The sequence below is a fragment of the Coturnix japonica genome, chromosome 1, assembly GCF_054131305.1.
Source record: "Coturnix japonica strain WE chromosome 1, WE-NBRP24, whole genome shotgun sequence".
Lineage (NCBI taxonomy): Eukaryota > Metazoa > Chordata > Aves > Galliformes > Phasianidae > Coturnix > Coturnix japonica.
The window spans coordinates 162,645,363-162,662,764 of record NC_140663.1 but is presented as its reverse complement, the minus strand read 5'-3'; the positions used below and the strand labels follow the sequence as shown (position 1 = coordinate 162,662,764).

Genomic DNA, 17,402 nt, shown 5'->3' with positions numbered 1-17,402 from the left:
TGGTCTCATGCTGCCCGGTGTACTGAGGGGAGGGTGGGGTGGGCCTTCATCCGGCCGACGGACTGACTTGGGCAGCGGACGTGCTCCAAGGGGCTTTAAAATAGCCTCACCTTGACTAAACGATCTACAGCTTAAAGATGTTCCTCATAAAACCGCATGGCTGTCCCGAGAGCTGGATGCGCCCAGCAGGCACTGCTGAAGAAGGGCTGATAGAATTGAATAATGGAAAGGTAAAGGAGGCTGTGCAGCCACATCTGATGGGTCCGGCTCTCTGGAGCACCGGGCCCTGCTGCCACCAGCGGCTCTTCCTTTCCAAAGGGTCGCAGACATCACACACGGCTCTGCAGGCCTGGGGGCAGGCAGGGCAGCGGCATTTTGGCTGTGCTATAAGGCGCTGCTTGGAGCAAATACACTGATTGGTGCTGCCTGAATCTCTGGTAAGTGTTGCTGGCAGGAAAGCAGAGATGCTGGGATTGATCCATTGCAAAGGAAAACAGATTGTATCTTGCAGAACTTCTCTGGGGACATGAGAGCAAACCAGTCACCAGTGCGGGAACACCAGTAATGGGAACTCTACAAGATATTTATTAATAGGTTTTACTGTTTCTTAAGCTTTTTTTCCTATAGGAAGGTGCCCAAAGTTAAGCTATCTACCCCTGCCCTGTCAGTCACAGACCCGTGGTCTTGTTGGAAACACAGCGGTGATGTGCACATCTCTGATGCATCACCTTTCGCAGTGAAAGCTTTCTGCACTTTTCCTCAGTGCCGAGATGTCCTACTGCAGATGCAGAACACAGCGTGCTCTACGGCCCAGTGTGTACTCAGTGAACATCACCTGGTCTCCCGCAGCACGGCGTACCACCAGCCTTCCGGGAGCTTTCAGTCACCCTCTGAGTTTCAGCATACTACAAAGGAATTTTCAGCCCACTTATGGACTCCTGAATTCTCTTTCTTGTGGAGGTGCAAATATTGCATGTGATCACGATGACTTCTCTTTTGTCAGGCTTTGTAGAGCCCTTGCATATAATTCGTGGACCACAGAGAGGGCTACAGACCTCAGATGGAAAAGCACTTTGGGGGAAATCGAATGGCATTGATGTTTTAAATGGATTTTAGAAGATGACAGAATTGTAGGGGCTGGCAGGACGGCTGGATGTCATCCAGTCCAACCTGCTGCTAAGACAGGGTCATGCAGTAGGTCACACAGGGACACGTCCATTTAAAAAATGACACCCAAACTTGATGGACCTTTGTGGCCAGAGCCTTCTCACATTCATTTTTTCTTCCCTACCCCCCCCAAGAGATGCAATTACTCTGCCATCACAAGAAGCAGGAAGGAAAATATATAAAATATATTTAGCAAAACCAGTAAAATGAAAGTAGAACAGAAAATGCAGTCAAATAGCAGACATTATGTACAGCGGCGGCTTTACAGTTTGTCCTACACATACCTCCATACTTATTTCACATACGCTTCTTAAGGAGAAGGAAGTAAACAGAAACAAGCTGTTATGAAAGAAAACATATTTTTCCTGAACAGTAAAGGGGGTTCATCACTGCTTTGGCAGGTCCGATTCAGATAAGGATATATATGATTCAGAAAAATAAGAGGAGAGCACTCTCTCAGTCCCTAGATTAAAATCACACCGTCCTCCTCCTACAGACTACACCGGTATCTCACACAACAGTTACACTCATAGCATCTAGACATTATCTGTCCACCTTCAAGGATGTAGGTAACAAACAACCAAGATACAAAACAGGTTATCTAATTTGTCCAGCTTTCCTGAGGCTGAGTGAAATGTTTACATACATGTGCGCTTATCAAAGTCCACGTTACAGTACATTTTTAACAGTAGTTTGTTAAACCATGAAAGTGCATAACAGCCTACAAGCAGGCAGAAAGTACTTCGGAACAGTCTGTCCTCACAGCGGCAGAACGCCAGCCTTCCCCAGGAGCGCTGATCTCACAAGGGGACATCAGTGTCTTCCTAAAGGCTCCAAAGCGCTGTGCTGGGCTTTGGTTCTTTGTTACAAGTACTCGTGGGAGCAAAGCAGCACTACAGGTATTGGTGCGGTACTAAGACTAAAGCCAATGTCTTGCCAACTTGTCACCCAGTTGTGGAGGAACCTTTCAAATCAGCACTTGACAGTCTGTAGTGATGCCCTTCATTCGGTAAACAGCACGGTGATAGATTGGAAGTGACCTGAATATGCCACAAACCCAAACTGTGACATCCACGGCAATAAGTAACAGCAACCCAACTGAACTCCTTCACAGCAGCAAGCGGTGGGACAGACTTCGAGGGGGAGCGAAAGGGAGCACACCATGCAAAGCTGCTGCCTTCTTTGGACTTGCAAAGACAACACAAGATTCCATTATACAGTTAGCAAACCTCATGGTGATTGTGCCATATCACACAATGCCAAGACAACCCCTCACTGATGGAAGGGCAGCATTTACTAATCCTTGTGGGATGACACTGGGTAACGAGAGGTTGACACGTGCATTATCAACTTGCTTTCCTTTTTATGGAGTAGCGTGATTTTTCTTTCTTAACCCCATAGAAGAATTTTTACTTCCTACTCCTCATGCCCATGTCCAGACCTCCTCTGCTCAGCTGCCAAATCGCTCCAGCACTCAGGCTTCTTATAGTCAATAAGCATCAGAAGGGAAAACCAAACCAGCCACTAACGTCACCACACACGACTGAAGCGAGTGGAAATTTCTTAGAGGAAAAATGAGTGGGTGTTGCACACACTTCCACAAACAAGTACGAGTGAAGGTTTTGTACCCAAATCATTCAAGTTTATTCCAGACCTAGTATTTAAGGTAAAGTAGTCCAGTTTTCTACACGTAAGGCTCTTGGATGTGCTGCTGCTCTCAGTCTCGCCAGCTCTTTCCAGGGACTGGCCTGAAATCACCTTTGATGTTGCTGTCCTCCACCAGAACAGACACTGAACTAACACAGGCCAATATCGATGTATTGTCACAGTAACTGAACTTTTGAAACCAGTGACATTTCAGTGATGCGTACAGCCAAGGCTGCAGTGAGCTGCCATCACTGCAGCTGTCACGTAGTTTTACTTCCAGGACTTGGGAATTTTTCTTCTTTAAAAAGCAACGTGAATGCATGAAAAGAAGATGGGAACAGAACAACACAGTTGTAGTTTTTCCAAACATAATCACATTACAGAACATTAGGAGCTGCTGCCCGTAGCCAAGCCTTTCCAAAATACATGAAGGAACATACAGTTGGATGTAATTTACATGGGAACATACACGAGGTTGGTGAACACTTCTATGCCTCGCATCCTCTGAACTGCTTAGATTAAATCTACACAGAATTTGAGACCCAGGAAGCAGCTTCTGGGAATACAGACACCACCAGTAGCAGGCCTGAACAGTCACCATTACCTTATTGTTTATGGAGAATGAGGTGGAGGGGGGAGAGAAAATTGTCTTTATGTTCCCAGCCACCTCTGTGACCTCTGGCACTTCCACACACTGCACCCCTCACACACCCAAACCGACCACAGTTCTTTTTGTTGATGGACAAACTCACACCATTAGGCGCTGATTTTAATCTTGTTACCCCCAGAAACTTGAAGCAAAGCACCGCTCACTCACACAGCCCACCGCTCCTGGCCGGCTCTCAGTTCCACAGCGGCCCTCTGCTCGCTCCTGCCTGAAGGTGGGTAACAAACGCTACTGCAGGAGTTCAACACAAGTGGGATTTCAGAACATGATGAACAAGAATACACACAACACATGGCCAAAACAAAATAAAAGCCTTTAGTGGAAAACACTTTGATCCTCTTCCTGTTTACGGATCTTAAAAATACAGAAAGCTTTCATTTCAAAACTGGAGATTCAGCGGCGATAAGGCTGGATTACATAGCTGCTTCCCAAGGTTTATTGCAATCAACTGGAACATTTCTATGTAACTCCACATCGCCAACTGTACAGGTAAAACAAGACGTGAAATTAACTAGCACTTCAATCCCTGCTTTCCATAATATATAAACTCAACATAGTACTGAATTGTACATTTAAGTATTTACACGTTTGATTGCCAGCAGTCCTAGCATTTATTGCCTTAAAGCTGCATGGTTACTGCGTGGAAGTTCCTCACAAAGAGAACAAATAAAAGGGATATTAATTTTGTTATAAAGTTTAGAACTGCTCAGTGAGAGGCTGAAACGTGCTGCATAGCATTATTAGAAAGCTTGGCTGTACATTTGCTTTTTAAAATCATTTTCAAAGATCACACAGAAATAGATGGAAAATGGCACGAGTACCACCTTCCATCAAGGCTGGAAGAGCCTTCCTGATCTTTTATAACAGCCTCAAAGAACATGAAAATCAGGACAGGGAATGGGACGAAATGAAAAAGCAGCACTTGCTTTAACTCAGTGAGGAGGAAGGCAGGCCAGGGACACCTCGTTTCTCTGTTGCTTGAGCCCAGTAAATCTCATATTGCTTTCTTTTTTTCCTTAATTTTCTTAAGACAGGTGGTAGCTTAAGGCTCTACAGCAAATCACACAATTTGCTCCATGATCTGTGCTAGGAAGCTTTAATCTCATGTACTGCGGAGAGCACGATCTCATACTGGAAGCAACGTAGAGGTTTCGGAGGGCTGGCTCTTTGCGTTTTAATCACTGCCACCAGGCTGTAGTTACACTGAGCAGAACTCGAGGCGGTGGGAGAAACCTGAGAGAAGTGTGAGATGATTCACGTTTGCTCATTGCAGGAAAGCACTCAAAAAAGAAAAGCAATAAACCTACCACCATGGGAAGCACTTGAGAGAAGCAGCAGCACCAAAGCCTGGATACCTAACAACTGTCCTCCTTCTGTTTTCTATTTAGAGCAGAACCGAGGCACCGTGGTGGGGAATCAGGTCTTAGCGAAGAAGAAACCACCGCTGTAAGTGAAGCAGCCGATGCGGACAGCCAGCAGCTCTGCACCGCAGTAGCCCATTCCTGTGGAACACCGTTCTGCCGCTGCCTCCCCGGCTTCAGAATTACAAAACCCTTCTGTTTCCATTACAGTAAATCTTACACCTCGCAAAACTAAAATTAAAATATTTAATATTTACAAAGCAATCCCGATCCTCAATGCATTTCATAGGCATAAGCTAACCCTCACAACACCCCTGTGAGGTAGGTAGGTACCATCGCTGTTTTTACAAAGATGCAGATTTAGCGACGTGCCAACGGCCACGGAGGGCCCAGTGGAAAAACTGATACAAAATTAGAGGAGCCTGGCTCCTACTCCTGCGCTTATATTCATCAAGCTACTTCCATAAAGAACACCCCTTCTTACGGAATTATTTAACTGAAATTACTTGAAGTGTTTATAAAAGAAATGCCGCAATTGTCTCTTTGTCATAGTTTTCACAGATCACAAGCTAGAATTTACATCACCTTTTAAAGATTTAAATTTAAATGGACAACTGACTACTCCAAGCAAGCTTATTTTCTAGAACTACATGGCTTAAATACAACGGGATTTACCCAGGTAAACATCGGGGTTTTACCAAGTGCAATGCACTATCAAAGAGATGCTCCAGCTTCAAACCCCTCTCTTTGAACTTGTAGGATTTGGACATGCTGAGAAAACAAGTTTCTAATTCCTGAGGAAAACCGTGAGCCCTTTGTCACTGAGCAGTGAAACACAAACGTGGGGGCAAGAAGATGTAGCAGATTCTTGTGGTAACTCGGCAAAGGTAGTTAAGGCATTATGTGCATGAAAGCAGAGGTGTAACGCAGTTCACTTCTCCCTGCCCACGTGTCTGTGCTTTCAAAGTCTTGGATTTCATGACCCAAGCAGATGGTCATGTTTGCCAGCATCAAAATCTATAGTCAGAACAACAGTGCTACTGTGGTAGCACTAAAAACAGCTATGGTGATGGGGGAAGGGCTGGAGAAATGGGAAAGAAGCTGCTGGGTTTCTACTCTCAGAAGAAAAACATGGGAGCAATGATCTGCTTTTGCCAAAGCATTATTATGCCTAGACAAATAACGTTTGTTACAATTACATCACATGCAGCACTTGCAACTCAGTTTGACATGTCCTTTTTGGATGTTTTCTTTCAAGAAACAAGTGCCTTTAAAAACTATTATCCCCTTCGCGTGGTGAATGGAAGAGCAATGCAGTGATGCTGTTGGTATTTCGGAACCATTACCTGGAGCCAGCTCTCAAGGTCCACTGAAAGTGGTCTTAGGCACTGCTCTGTGGACCTGAATGAACAACACGTACAGACTTACAGCAACTGGATGCAGCGTTTTGTTTTTCTTGGGGTTGTGAAAGGTATATAGAGGCAAAATAGTTCAGGCAGAAGTAGCCACCTGGCCAGGAGTATCAATTCAGAGAACCCACTGTTGAAAAACATGCTGGGCGTTTCATGGATGTCACTAAGGGGAAGCACATTTGCATGTGCTCTGAAAAGAACATCAACCAGCAAGGAAAGATCCACACTGAACAGACAAGAACAGAAGAAAAATTAAAAAGAACAACATCGTTCCACATAACATTAAGCACAAAAATCACACAAAGCGCTCTCTAGGACAGTTTCCCTTTAACATAATATTGATTTTTAAATAAATGGATAAACAAAAGTTTTAAACAATCTTCAAGATGTGTTTTTGAAAGTAAATCTTCATACTTTAACAGGTCTCGATAAACAAACCAAGGCGTGCATCAGCACTTTTTACAATACAATGGGCCTGAGTAGAAAAGTAATGGGCATGCACGTGGATTTGATCTGGATACTAACTCCACCTTTACTCCCAACCAGCTACAACACTTGAGATAACGTCACAAAAGTGAAGTTATATTTTTGAATATTGAGACAGCTTCTAAAAAGTGACGGAGGCACAGCTGGTTCTAGAGGAGCATCACTTCGACAGTCAGATCCAAATAAGTTGAAGGTATTTGCCATGATCTCTTTGTAGGCCTCGGCCTAAATATTTGGCATCATCTACACTGTGACAGATCAGCAGCAGCTCCTTGAGCCCCTTCTGTTCACAGGCTTTAATGCCCCCTCATCATCACCCTGTGCAACATACAGGTTCAGAGAAACACCAGAAGCAGTTTCAGAAACAGATCAAAAAACCCTAAGCTATTAAAAACAGATCCTAATTAAAACAGATCAATCTGCTGGGATCACCATCATCTCTGCAAGTGAATGGTCAGGAGGTTGGGTTGTTTTTGAAGGAAAGCACTAGAGCTTAAGGGAAGAACTGAGTGCAACACCCCTCCCTGTTGTAAAAAGCTATGCCAATTATGTTAGAAATAAAGCACTCACAGGGGAGGTACATTATCTACTGAGTTTTATGGTCACTTTTTCATGCATCAATCTGTACAGGCCCAGCTTTCACATAAATTAAGTTTAACTTGTAATGAAGAGATGGCTTTTTTTGGCCTTGTGGGTCCTCATTTGAGAGAGGTATGGATTTAACTGAGAAATGAAGCCTTAGATCACTCATAGCACAGTATTACAGCTTCATCTTTTTAACATTCTGGCTATAGTGACTAATTGCGGGACCAGCAGCTGAAGGATGGCACAGAGTTGCAGACACGATGCTATACAGAGCCAAACCAAGGTGCTGCGCATTCTATAGAAATTCAAAAAGCACACGGGGAACCTTCAACAACATAATCTAGCAGAGGTCATAAACAAAAAGGGCCAACTTCTGCCTCCATGTATTTCCACTAAAACCAACCTTACTTGGTACACAACCATTTGTGTTTGCTTCAGTTTTCTCAGGCTTGTGACTGGAGACAAAACAGGCCTCGCTTTTGTGTTGTGTGCTTGTCTCCCTTGTTGGTCCACTAAGCTCTGGGCACTGTTCTCTGCTGTCATAACCACTCAAGTGCTGATACAAAACAATGAGCAGCAGCAGAGCAGCTGGGATGGCTTGACAGAGGCCAAATTCAGCAAAACCCAACTCCCCCACAGCACTGCACACCCCACTTATCTTCCTTGACCAGAGTCAAGTAAACACGGTCCGTGAGTCAAAGGGTTTGCTACCACTGTTCTAAGAAAAGTGTTTTAGCTAATGCCCCAACTCTGAAAAGACTGTAAGTTGGTAACTGAGACCTTTTGAGTTGTTATTGCTTGAGCAAACAGTTCAGTGTAGAAACACATCGCAGCTGCACGTAACCTGGACACGAAAACTACACGTGAACTTTGCATCACACGCAGTTCCAAAATGACACTTGTCAGCGTGAAGGGCTGCAAGAGGCACAAGGCAGCTTAATGCCAACATCCTAAACCAACTCTGAAGAGTCAAATCTTGCCTTAACTTTCATAAGTACAGGAACTTTTTTCTTTAAATTAAGGCAATGAAATGGCTACAGATCCTAAAGTTCATTTTTAGGGGAACAAAAATATACACCTTTTTTCTTCTGAACTTTAGGCAGCAGAACATAATGTAAAAACCTGCATTACAGAAACACGCAATGTCAGGCTGATATAGAAAAACAAAACTAAACACAAGTTAAAACACCATTCTTTTTTTTCTCCCCATTGGAACACCAAACTCAAACTTTAGAGAGGAAAAAAATAAAGCTTAAAATCAGCTAAAACTGTTTAGAGCTTTTTATGTATTTGCATCACACTCTAACATAATTCTGGGTAGAAAAGAGATCTGCACGTTTATATCTGGACACTCATTTTAAACCAGTGGGGGGAAAAGGCACTGAATTTATTTTTCATTGTGCCCATATCTGTATGCACATATATGGAAAAAAAAAAAATTAAATTCTCATTTTCTGTTCATTCTCTCCCACACACAAGTATGACAGATTGCAGCTAACACATAATAGCAGAAGCTGATTCCAAGTTGACCTCTCCTATTCCACTGTGTTATGTATGTTCAAACTTCCAGACTCTGTAGAATCTGAGATGGCTGCAAAGAACCCAGAGACAGGTACAAGATTTAGTCAGCATTCAGCGTTTCTCAGTGCATTTTGCAGAAAGGGTCTAAATTAGGCATAGAGTTTTGTTGTTTATTTTACACAGAGAAGTCCACCAACATTTGCCATAAATTCTTCTAAACTCTTTAAGAAGGCCATCTTCTGCTTACGGTCCAGTGTAGGAGGAGTGCTGCTCGCAGTAAGCTTGTTGAAGGCATCTGCTAATCGCTGGTAAATTACTGGATCTTGTTGAGTTGATAGTAAGGTTTCAACTAGCTCTGAATATTCAGCCTGTTAAACAAACGTGAGTCTTATTAATTTTAAAATAAAATTAAAAAAACCCACAAAGCCACAACATATACAACTTCTCTTGCCAGAACTAAACCCAGAATTAAGGCAGTGACTGAACACCCTCAGCAGTATCTCCCCCACCTGTATATTCACATCCATCAACAAGTTAACGAGGAGTAACTACGGACTAGCAGCCTCTCACCTTTCTCTAAACCAGACAAAGACTTTCAACCAGAACAGACTTTAAGCCCTCCCTTCAAAGTTCTTTCTGGCTCTTCACATGTGCTCAGTTCTATGAACTGGGCTTCTCTTCCTTCATATCTGCCCCACATTCAGTATGCCATTTCCTCCCACAGTTTTCCCTTTCTCTGGATTCCCTTCCCTGGGATGGACAGATTAAATTCCTAAGTTTCCTCACTTGGACAGCAACAGAGGACAAAGCAGTACATAGGACAGCGAAGGAACGGCTGCAGGTTTTAAGAACAGCAAACTGAGCACTCAGTTCGGGGAGTAACAGGCTCCTGGCTCTTTCAGTATAACATGCTCATGTGCCCCTTTATGTAGGATGAGCGCTGCTAACAAGACAGAGGATTCATAAGAAAAAGTGGCTTAAGAACACCCTTCAAAAGCTTGTCAACCTGGCAAAAAGGGCTTTCAAGGGCATGTTGGGGACAGTGGTAACAACTTATGGTTAAGTAGGGAAGGTGACCAGCAGCAGTAAGAATGTGAGGCACTAATGGATCTAAGAGTGTTCATCGAGAAGAATAAAACAGGCTGAAGGAGGCTGACCTCAAATGTCTAAGAAGAAATGCATTCAGCCTTGGAAACAAACAGTAAGAACAGATGCAGAGCTGCAAGATCACTGCAGAAACATAGAGGCGGTGGGACAGCTGATATAACTGAAGTGCTCTAATGGACAGAGGGGCTCTTTGGACAGGGAAGAGCACAGAAGGTCGCTGCTTATGTGAAAGAAAGAAATTAAGGATGCTTATGGACAAAGCAACACTGAAGAGCTGAGTGCTTGTGGGTCAGAGAAAAGAGGCAGTAAAGATGATGACATGGTGCGAGTTATTACAAGTCACCTAAACAGGTGAATAGAAGACCAAAGAATCTTTAATGTGAGAAGAATCTGGATCGCAGACTTTTAGGAGATAATCTCCCTGACACCTACGTGCCAGATTGGCCAACCAGGTATACCGTTTTTCTGCATCTGCTACGCTCAGACAAGGAAGCACTAGTCAGGGAGGTGGTGCTACATGGCAACCTTGGCTGCATGGATCATGAAATAGGCAGTGCATCCTTAAAGAGAGTGAGGGCAGAAAGCAGAACAGAACTGACCCTGAACATCCCAAAAGCAGATTTCAACTTATTCAGGAGACTGGTGGGTGAGGTCCTGTGAAATGCAGCTCTGAAGACCAACAAGGCTTTGTTATTTCAAGGCCAGCCACTCTATTGCCTTTGAAAAACTGGAGATTGGGTAAACGGTGATGGCTGTAGGAAACAAAATGTTGTGTCCATCTTCAAAGGACTGAATTCAATGGTTCATATCCACCTGGAAGCCACCTTTAATAGTGCCCAGGGGTCTGATACTGGGGTGTCCAGTATTGCAGTAGAAGACGACCAACTGCCTGCAACTATACAGACTGGGAGCTGAGAGCTTGAGAAGCAGATCTGCTGAATAAAGAATCAGAGGGCTCCAGGGGACAGCAAGCTAAATAAATCAACAGTGCGCCCTACCAGGAATGAACGTTAGCAGCACACTGGACCACATTTATTATTTGTCTTTACAGAGCACTCACTGGATTACAGATGGAATACTGTGTCCAGCCTTGCATTCTCCAGTGTTGAAGAACAATGACTGATCTAGAGGAGGGCCACCAATGTAGTCAGGCAGGTGCTGAAAGCACGTCTTTAAAAGACAATAAAGCTTTCAATAGGATGTTTGGAGGCCCTGTGCTACCCCTGTCCTGGAGGTTCTGAAGACATGGTTGGAAAAAGTCCTGAGTAAGCCAAGCTGACTTCAGTATTTAGCCCACTTCAAGCGAGAAGTTGGACTACAGACCTCCTGAATGACACTACAGTTTGCCAAATGCACAGTAACGAGCCATACTCCATCAACAAGTGAGTGGTTTTCAGAGTTCTGAAGTGTTCATATCATACCTGATGCAAACACACTAATGTGTAGAATGCTTCACCTGCTGCAGTTGTCATTTCTGTATTGTGCTTCTGAAGTACCAGCATATCAAAGACCATCTGAAATCACAAAACAAAAGCAGAGAAAGAATGAAGTTCGAGTTTTAAAGTCTTCACAGCTCACAGAAAGACAAACAAGGAATAGATTAATAAGGGTAATTTAAAAAAATTAAGTGGAAAATGTAGAGAAAAGGCAGATAGCCACGATAACTGAAAAGAAATAAAAAGATGAATGCAGTTATTCAAGGTGTTTCTCACACTCTTGGCTGATGTCAACTCTTAATGAGAAGCCCCCAGATGTCTGAATGTCAGACTGATAAGAAAACATTGTGTGTTTAAGCAAAACTGATCTACTGAAACCTGGACTCCAGAACACAAGTTCTCCAATCACTTTGTTCCTGGTTATCAATGAGCTACAAGCTGGCTGCTACCAAATAAACTGGAAATTCAATGAAACAGAATGAGTGGTCCTCCAAGGAAACTGCCAAGAAGAAAAAGCAAAATTTACTGGGTACACTGAATAAATGAGAGCGTTTATCTTTCTTTGCTGTACCCAGCTGTGCTCGTTTTAGTATTCTAACCCTACCTTCATTCCACATAATTCTGGAAGCTTTTTGACACATTTAACAGTAAGCCTAACTGCTGAAACCACTGAGATTCATTCAAGGACTCATGTGCAGAGCAGAGATGAAATATTAATTGCGTTCTGAAGTGCTCAGATCTTTGGTTCAATGGTGAAAATAATTTTTCTATCTGTGTCCCTGCTCTTCTTTGTAATACAGTCAGTGTTCCTGGTCCTGAATGCTCTTCTTCAACTGCAAGTTGTGTCTCTCATGACTTGTGCATGATGCTCATTAATGTAGTCTGACAGTATCACAATTTGGTCTCTTGAAACCACTTATATGCAATAAAACCCCACCAAAACCAAACAAACAAACAAAAAAAACCCAACCACAACACAACAACAAAAAGCTCACAAAGTAACAAGAAGCAGTTGTCTTACCTTCAGAAAGTGCCTTGTTGCTAGAAAGAGGGCTGAATCTGTTTCTTGTGCTTTTGCACACTGTTCTGCTAGAGGTGTTACAGCCTCCAGACACAGCTGGCAAACCTCAGAACTCATTCTGATAACGAGCATTAAAGAATCAACCCCAGATTTCAGTGAAATTGTGACAACACTTCCCAGTGGCATCACTAGAAAACACTTAAAAGCTTATATATTCCAAGATGTCTTGTTATTTTAAAGCTGTTAATAAAATAATAAAAAAATATAAAAAAGGGGAAAAGGGAGCTCCATCTTTATTGCTTTCCTTATTAGCTGCACACCCTGAAGTACCATAACCCTCTCTGACATAACACTTTCAGAAAGAGTCCCTTATGGTCAAGCTCATCTGTTTCTGACACGTGCCACAGCTTAGTGAAAATGGTGCTCCTGTTGTAAGAGGGAGAGCACGTTGGCAACCTGACAGGAAATGCTCTGGAGCCAGCCCAGGAGAACAGCAGCAGTGTTTTCTATTACCAGCTGAGAAACTAATTCAGGAACAGCTTTGGGATGCCAGCTGAAGGCTTATGAAGTTACACACTCTGAAGTGAAGTAATGGAAGAGGCAGGAATGGCTGCCAGAAAAAACTTACACGTTAAACCACTTAAACAACGCATTCAAGAGACACGAGTCAGGAAATTCAGCTAATGCTGGAATCTCAATAGATGCTACCATGAAATTCTCAAGTCACTGGAAGGCACAGAAGAGGAGTTGTTTATGGATATAGAATTGTAGGTACAGAAATTGATAGGAAAAGAAACAATGCAAAGAAAAAGAACCAAGACTTAACACATCCTTATAAAAGCAGCTCAGACTTTTAAACACTCTCAAGCCCCATAAAGGATACGATGACATCCCTAACTCCAGTGAGTACATTAGGCTCTTAAAGAGGTCCTCTGGAAGTTGTGGAATTTTCTCAGGGAATATCTCACAGATGAAAGTGATTAGTTTGTAATATTGATTACACAGCGATGGAAACTGTCAAAAGAAAAACAAGATCATTTAGGAATCACGTAGCATTATCCTGGCATTATTTCCAGCTGTACAAAGACAAGTCTGATGCTTTGCACTGAAAAAAGACAATTACAGACAACAACTTCAGTTATCAGCAGCTAAAACTATACTAACAAAAAGCATGGTGCAATAAAAGCAGACTGCTACAAGTTCAAGTTGATGGCAGCTGTCCAGTATTTACACCATACAAAGTGATGGAGTTTTACTCCCACATAAGCAGGTCAAGCCCTGGGGGGACAAAGCCTCTTCAGCAGTTGTGGAGTACAAGCAGGGCGCTCTGATGGCATGTCCTTTGCCTTGGTTTCATCTAAAATGCACACAGCTCTCACGCTCAGTAGGTGCCACCAGATAAGAATCAAAGCACGCCCAGAGGAGACAACTGAGGTACACTGAAAAACTGTTCCCCTGATGCGGAGTAAATATCAGCACAGCACAACCCAATGAAATACCCCTGTTCAGTTGTTCCATGCTGTACTGGTGTACCATGCAAGCACTACTACAAAAATAACTACAGAGTTGCTATTTGCTCCTGGACTTCTCTGATGCTTCCCATCCCATTTCTGACACTATCAGGAAAAGGATTCCATGGGCCACAGTTCCAGGCTGGCTGACTGATAACCTGCACAGACTCACTTTTAGAGGAAATAAGCCTTGTGTATTTGGAAGGCCCAAGCATTTTTTTCAGCTTTAAATAGTTCTTTTTGACCAGTATCAAGAATTAGAGGACAGTTATTTGCATTTTAAAAAGCCTAGAAAATTCAACTTAAGTAGAATCCCCATTTCTGGGGATCTGCTACTGTAAAAGCTTTCATATTCTAAAAGTTCCATGTAAGAGCAGGTTTACCTTCAGCAGATCCTGAGACATTAGAGGCAGAACTAGATTAACCCCATATAAGACAACATCTGCAGCTGATACAGTTCTATTTGTAGCTTGCCCAGGCTCGTGTCCTCTAAATACTTCATCTGTAGAAGACAAAAATATGTTTATATAAGAGTAAAACTAAGTACATTGAAGGAAGAGTCACATTACTTTATTAAAGACATTTTTAGTGATAGGGCTATTTCCCTCTTCCCAAACAAAAACATGAGGCACTGTTTTAAAATAGAAATGTAGTGAGTAGAGGCTGCCACAACACTCTATATTTATATTCACAAGGACTAAGCATTTCATAATCACACGTAGCAGTTGGCATACTAAGCCAGAACACTTCAGATACTTTGAGAGCTCCCTTCCATTACAGAACCTTACATTTGTTTCTAATGATATCTGCTTCATACTTGCATAAATACACTGAGCAAAATATTACAAGCATTTCTATGCTTTCTATAAATTTCTATATAGTGTACATTAATTAATTATTTGAATTGTATAAATACAAAGATAAATAAATTGGGCAAGTTGCTGAAGAAAACTCTGTAATACAAAATTTGACAAGCTTCTCTACTTGTTACGATCCATATTTCCCAGCAACTGGCAGTGACAGTCACATCTAGTTCTGCATTTTTGTGTTGAGTATACATGACAAAACAAGGCAGATGCACTTGACTTCTTGCTTTCCCTTGACAGAACACATGCCCCACGTTTAACACAAATGACAGCTCAGCAATTACCAAGCCTTCCATACCTGTATCACTGAAATCAATGAATTCCTTTGATAGAAGATTAGTGAGAAGCTCCATAATAAGGAGGAGATCCTGGTACTGGTCTTCTTCTGCTGTAACATCTATCCGTTGTCGCCCTAGATTATTCTTTGAATACACCTGGAGCAGAGTTAGGCAGGCCTCATACAGGTTCATGGCTTTGGCCTATAAAACATCGTTAGATAACAGTAAGAAAACTTCAACATACCAAAAGTGACACATTTTGTTTTAAGACAGTACTCCATGGTCAACGATACCTCAAGAATCAAATTCCATTTATATCATCCACTTTCGTAATAACTGCCTACAAAATCATAATAAAACAGCCACCCTAAATACTGAGAATGCTCAGAGCCATATATTTATGCACTGTTGTCTCACACTGTATCACAGAATCACAGAATGGCCCAGGTTGGAAGGGACCTCAAGGATCATGAATCTCCAACCCTCCTCCAACAGGCAGGGCCACCAACCTCCCCATTTATAACACTACTTTTATCAATCCAATCTTAGGGAAAAAAAAGTGACGTGGGATAGGCGCCCTATCTCACTAACCTCACCAACCAGAATTCAAGTTACTGACAAGATCCCAAAGGGACATGCTTCAGCTACCAAAGTTTGGAGCCATAATACACTGTCTGCGCAGACCCAGTTTGAGGTGGGCTTCTCTTAGATGCAACACCAAAATTAGCCAACAGTACTGCAATACAAGGGGGCTGCACTGACTCATTTTACCCCATAATTCCTCAGTAACCACTTGCTTAGGACCAAAGCAGTATCTCTACAGCACACGTCTGTCACAGACAACAGTACTGCCATTGTGCCAGACAAGCCTTCAGAGATGTATGAGATGGTTAAATCAGCACTCAGTGTGGTCTGCACTCTTGTCCCCCATGCACGGTGAGATTAGTGATGAATTTTAGTTACACTTTTTGCTGTAAGAACAGCCTACATGCCCTGTTTTAAACCTTTGAGAATGTATATTTTTAAACAAAGGAATTCCTCAAACAGATACAGCCATACAGCATTTCCATTCCTTTCTGTATAGAATAGTGATATGACCACGCAGGGTTTCTTTCTGCACAAAACATAACCACCATTGCATTATTCTGCATAAGGAATAGCAACATTCACACTCGAGTACACACAGACACTCTTCCCCCTGTTGGCTTATTTACCTCTCCAAGATAACAAATCTGTTTATGTGCAACTTCAACAAAGACTTCTATTATGAGATTAACAGTCTCTGGTGTGTTTTTGTATACTTCCATTAACCCGATGCAGTTATTAAGGAAGTCCATTAGGAAATTGAAGAGAATTGCTACATTGTCAATCTGGGTAGCCTCAGCAATGCCACAGAGTGCTTCTAATGTAGCCGTGATTTCCTGTTTCACCTCCTCCTCTTGGCAGATCTGCTGAAAGTTTTCTTGGTTTATCACATTCAAGAATCGCTGCTGAAGTGGCTGAAGAACCTGAAAACGTTTCAGGAAATCCCAGTAAGACAAGCATGTTGTTACGTGAATGAAGTCTGAGGTTTCGGTAACTTAGCAAGCTCATGGGTTGCTTTTATCACAGCAGTACAAGAATCAATTACTTCCAGTTTGCAATTATGTTCTTTTCTGCTTCATCTGAGGTGACAGTGATCAGTGACTCTCACTATTCATCACCCCCTGCAGGCTAGTTTCAAAATGAGAACCTCCATACATATTTAACGTTGCTTTGCTCTGTTTAAACAAGTAAGGACTTTCTGAGTGACAGCATTTGATGCTTTTCCAGATTCAATACTGGCTACAACGAAATTGTTACAGGTCAGTGCTGAAAGCATTAATTAGTAATTATATTCAGCATTATCTTTGTCACATTACAATCTCTCTTACAATCAGGCAGTGTGACTGCAGCTGTAACAAAACCAATTCAAATCAACTTAAGAGCTTTCCATAGAACAGCTTAATTTTTTTTCACCAATTAATTCCAGTGCTTTATTATCATCTCACTTCATTAATTTTGTAACTTTGCTAATAAAAGTAAGCTTTTCTCTGAAGATCAATGCTTTTCAAATTTCAGAGCTAACGTAATGTTCTCTGACCACATCTCATCTACCAGTCTTTGGCATTAAATATCTGAGTATTAATAGAACCAGGGTACAGAAAAGCTGATCAGGGTTCTTTTTCTTTTCTCATTAGCTTCACTCAATGAGAGTAAATAAATAAATGAATTTATAACCATCACCAAAATAAAACTAAGGGAAGAAATGGTACAGATCTGAGGAAAACTTTTAACCTTTACAAATAGCACTCTGTT

At 42.2% G+C, this 17,402-nt stretch overlaps 1 protein-coding gene and 1 long non-coding RNA gene across 5 annotated transcripts in view; one reads left to right on the top strand and one right to left on the bottom strand.

The window, feature by feature from the left end:
* Positions 1-314: 314 nt before the first annotated feature.
* LOC107308326 (uncharacterized) lies at positions 315-5,106 on the top strand. Of its 2 annotated transcripts, none has more exons than XR_014942198.1 (2): positions 315-437; positions 4,870-5,106. It is a non-coding gene; the product is annotated as an uncharacterized LOC107308326 (long non-coding RNA). The 2 variants fall into 2 exon arrangements; XR_014942197.1 differs by lacking the exon at positions 315-437 and adding an exon at positions 779-3,970.
* XPO4 (exportin 4) overlaps positions 3,778-17,402 on the bottom strand; it is a 70,212-nt gene continuing 56,587 nt past the window's right edge. For 2 of the 3 annotated variants that reach the window (XM_015852160.3, XM_085536391.1), the window contains 7 exons: positions 16,280-16,573; positions 15,086-15,266; positions 14,305-14,423; positions 13,294-13,424; positions 12,411-12,528; positions 11,375-11,467; positions 3,778-9,214 (listed from right to left, as the gene is read on the bottom strand). In XM_015852160.3, the coding sequence (XP_015707646.2) occupies positions 9,017-9,214; positions 11,375-11,467; positions 12,411-12,528; positions 13,294-13,424; positions 14,305-14,423; positions 15,086-15,266; positions 16,280-16,573 (1,134 nt within the window). In that variant the 3' untranslated portion in view covers positions 3,778-9,016. The remainder of the gene's footprint in view (positions 9,215-11,374; positions 11,468-12,410; positions 12,529-13,293; positions 13,425-14,304; positions 14,424-15,085; positions 15,267-16,279; positions 16,574-17,402) is intronic. The other variant, XR_014942194.1, reaches the window with a different exon arrangement.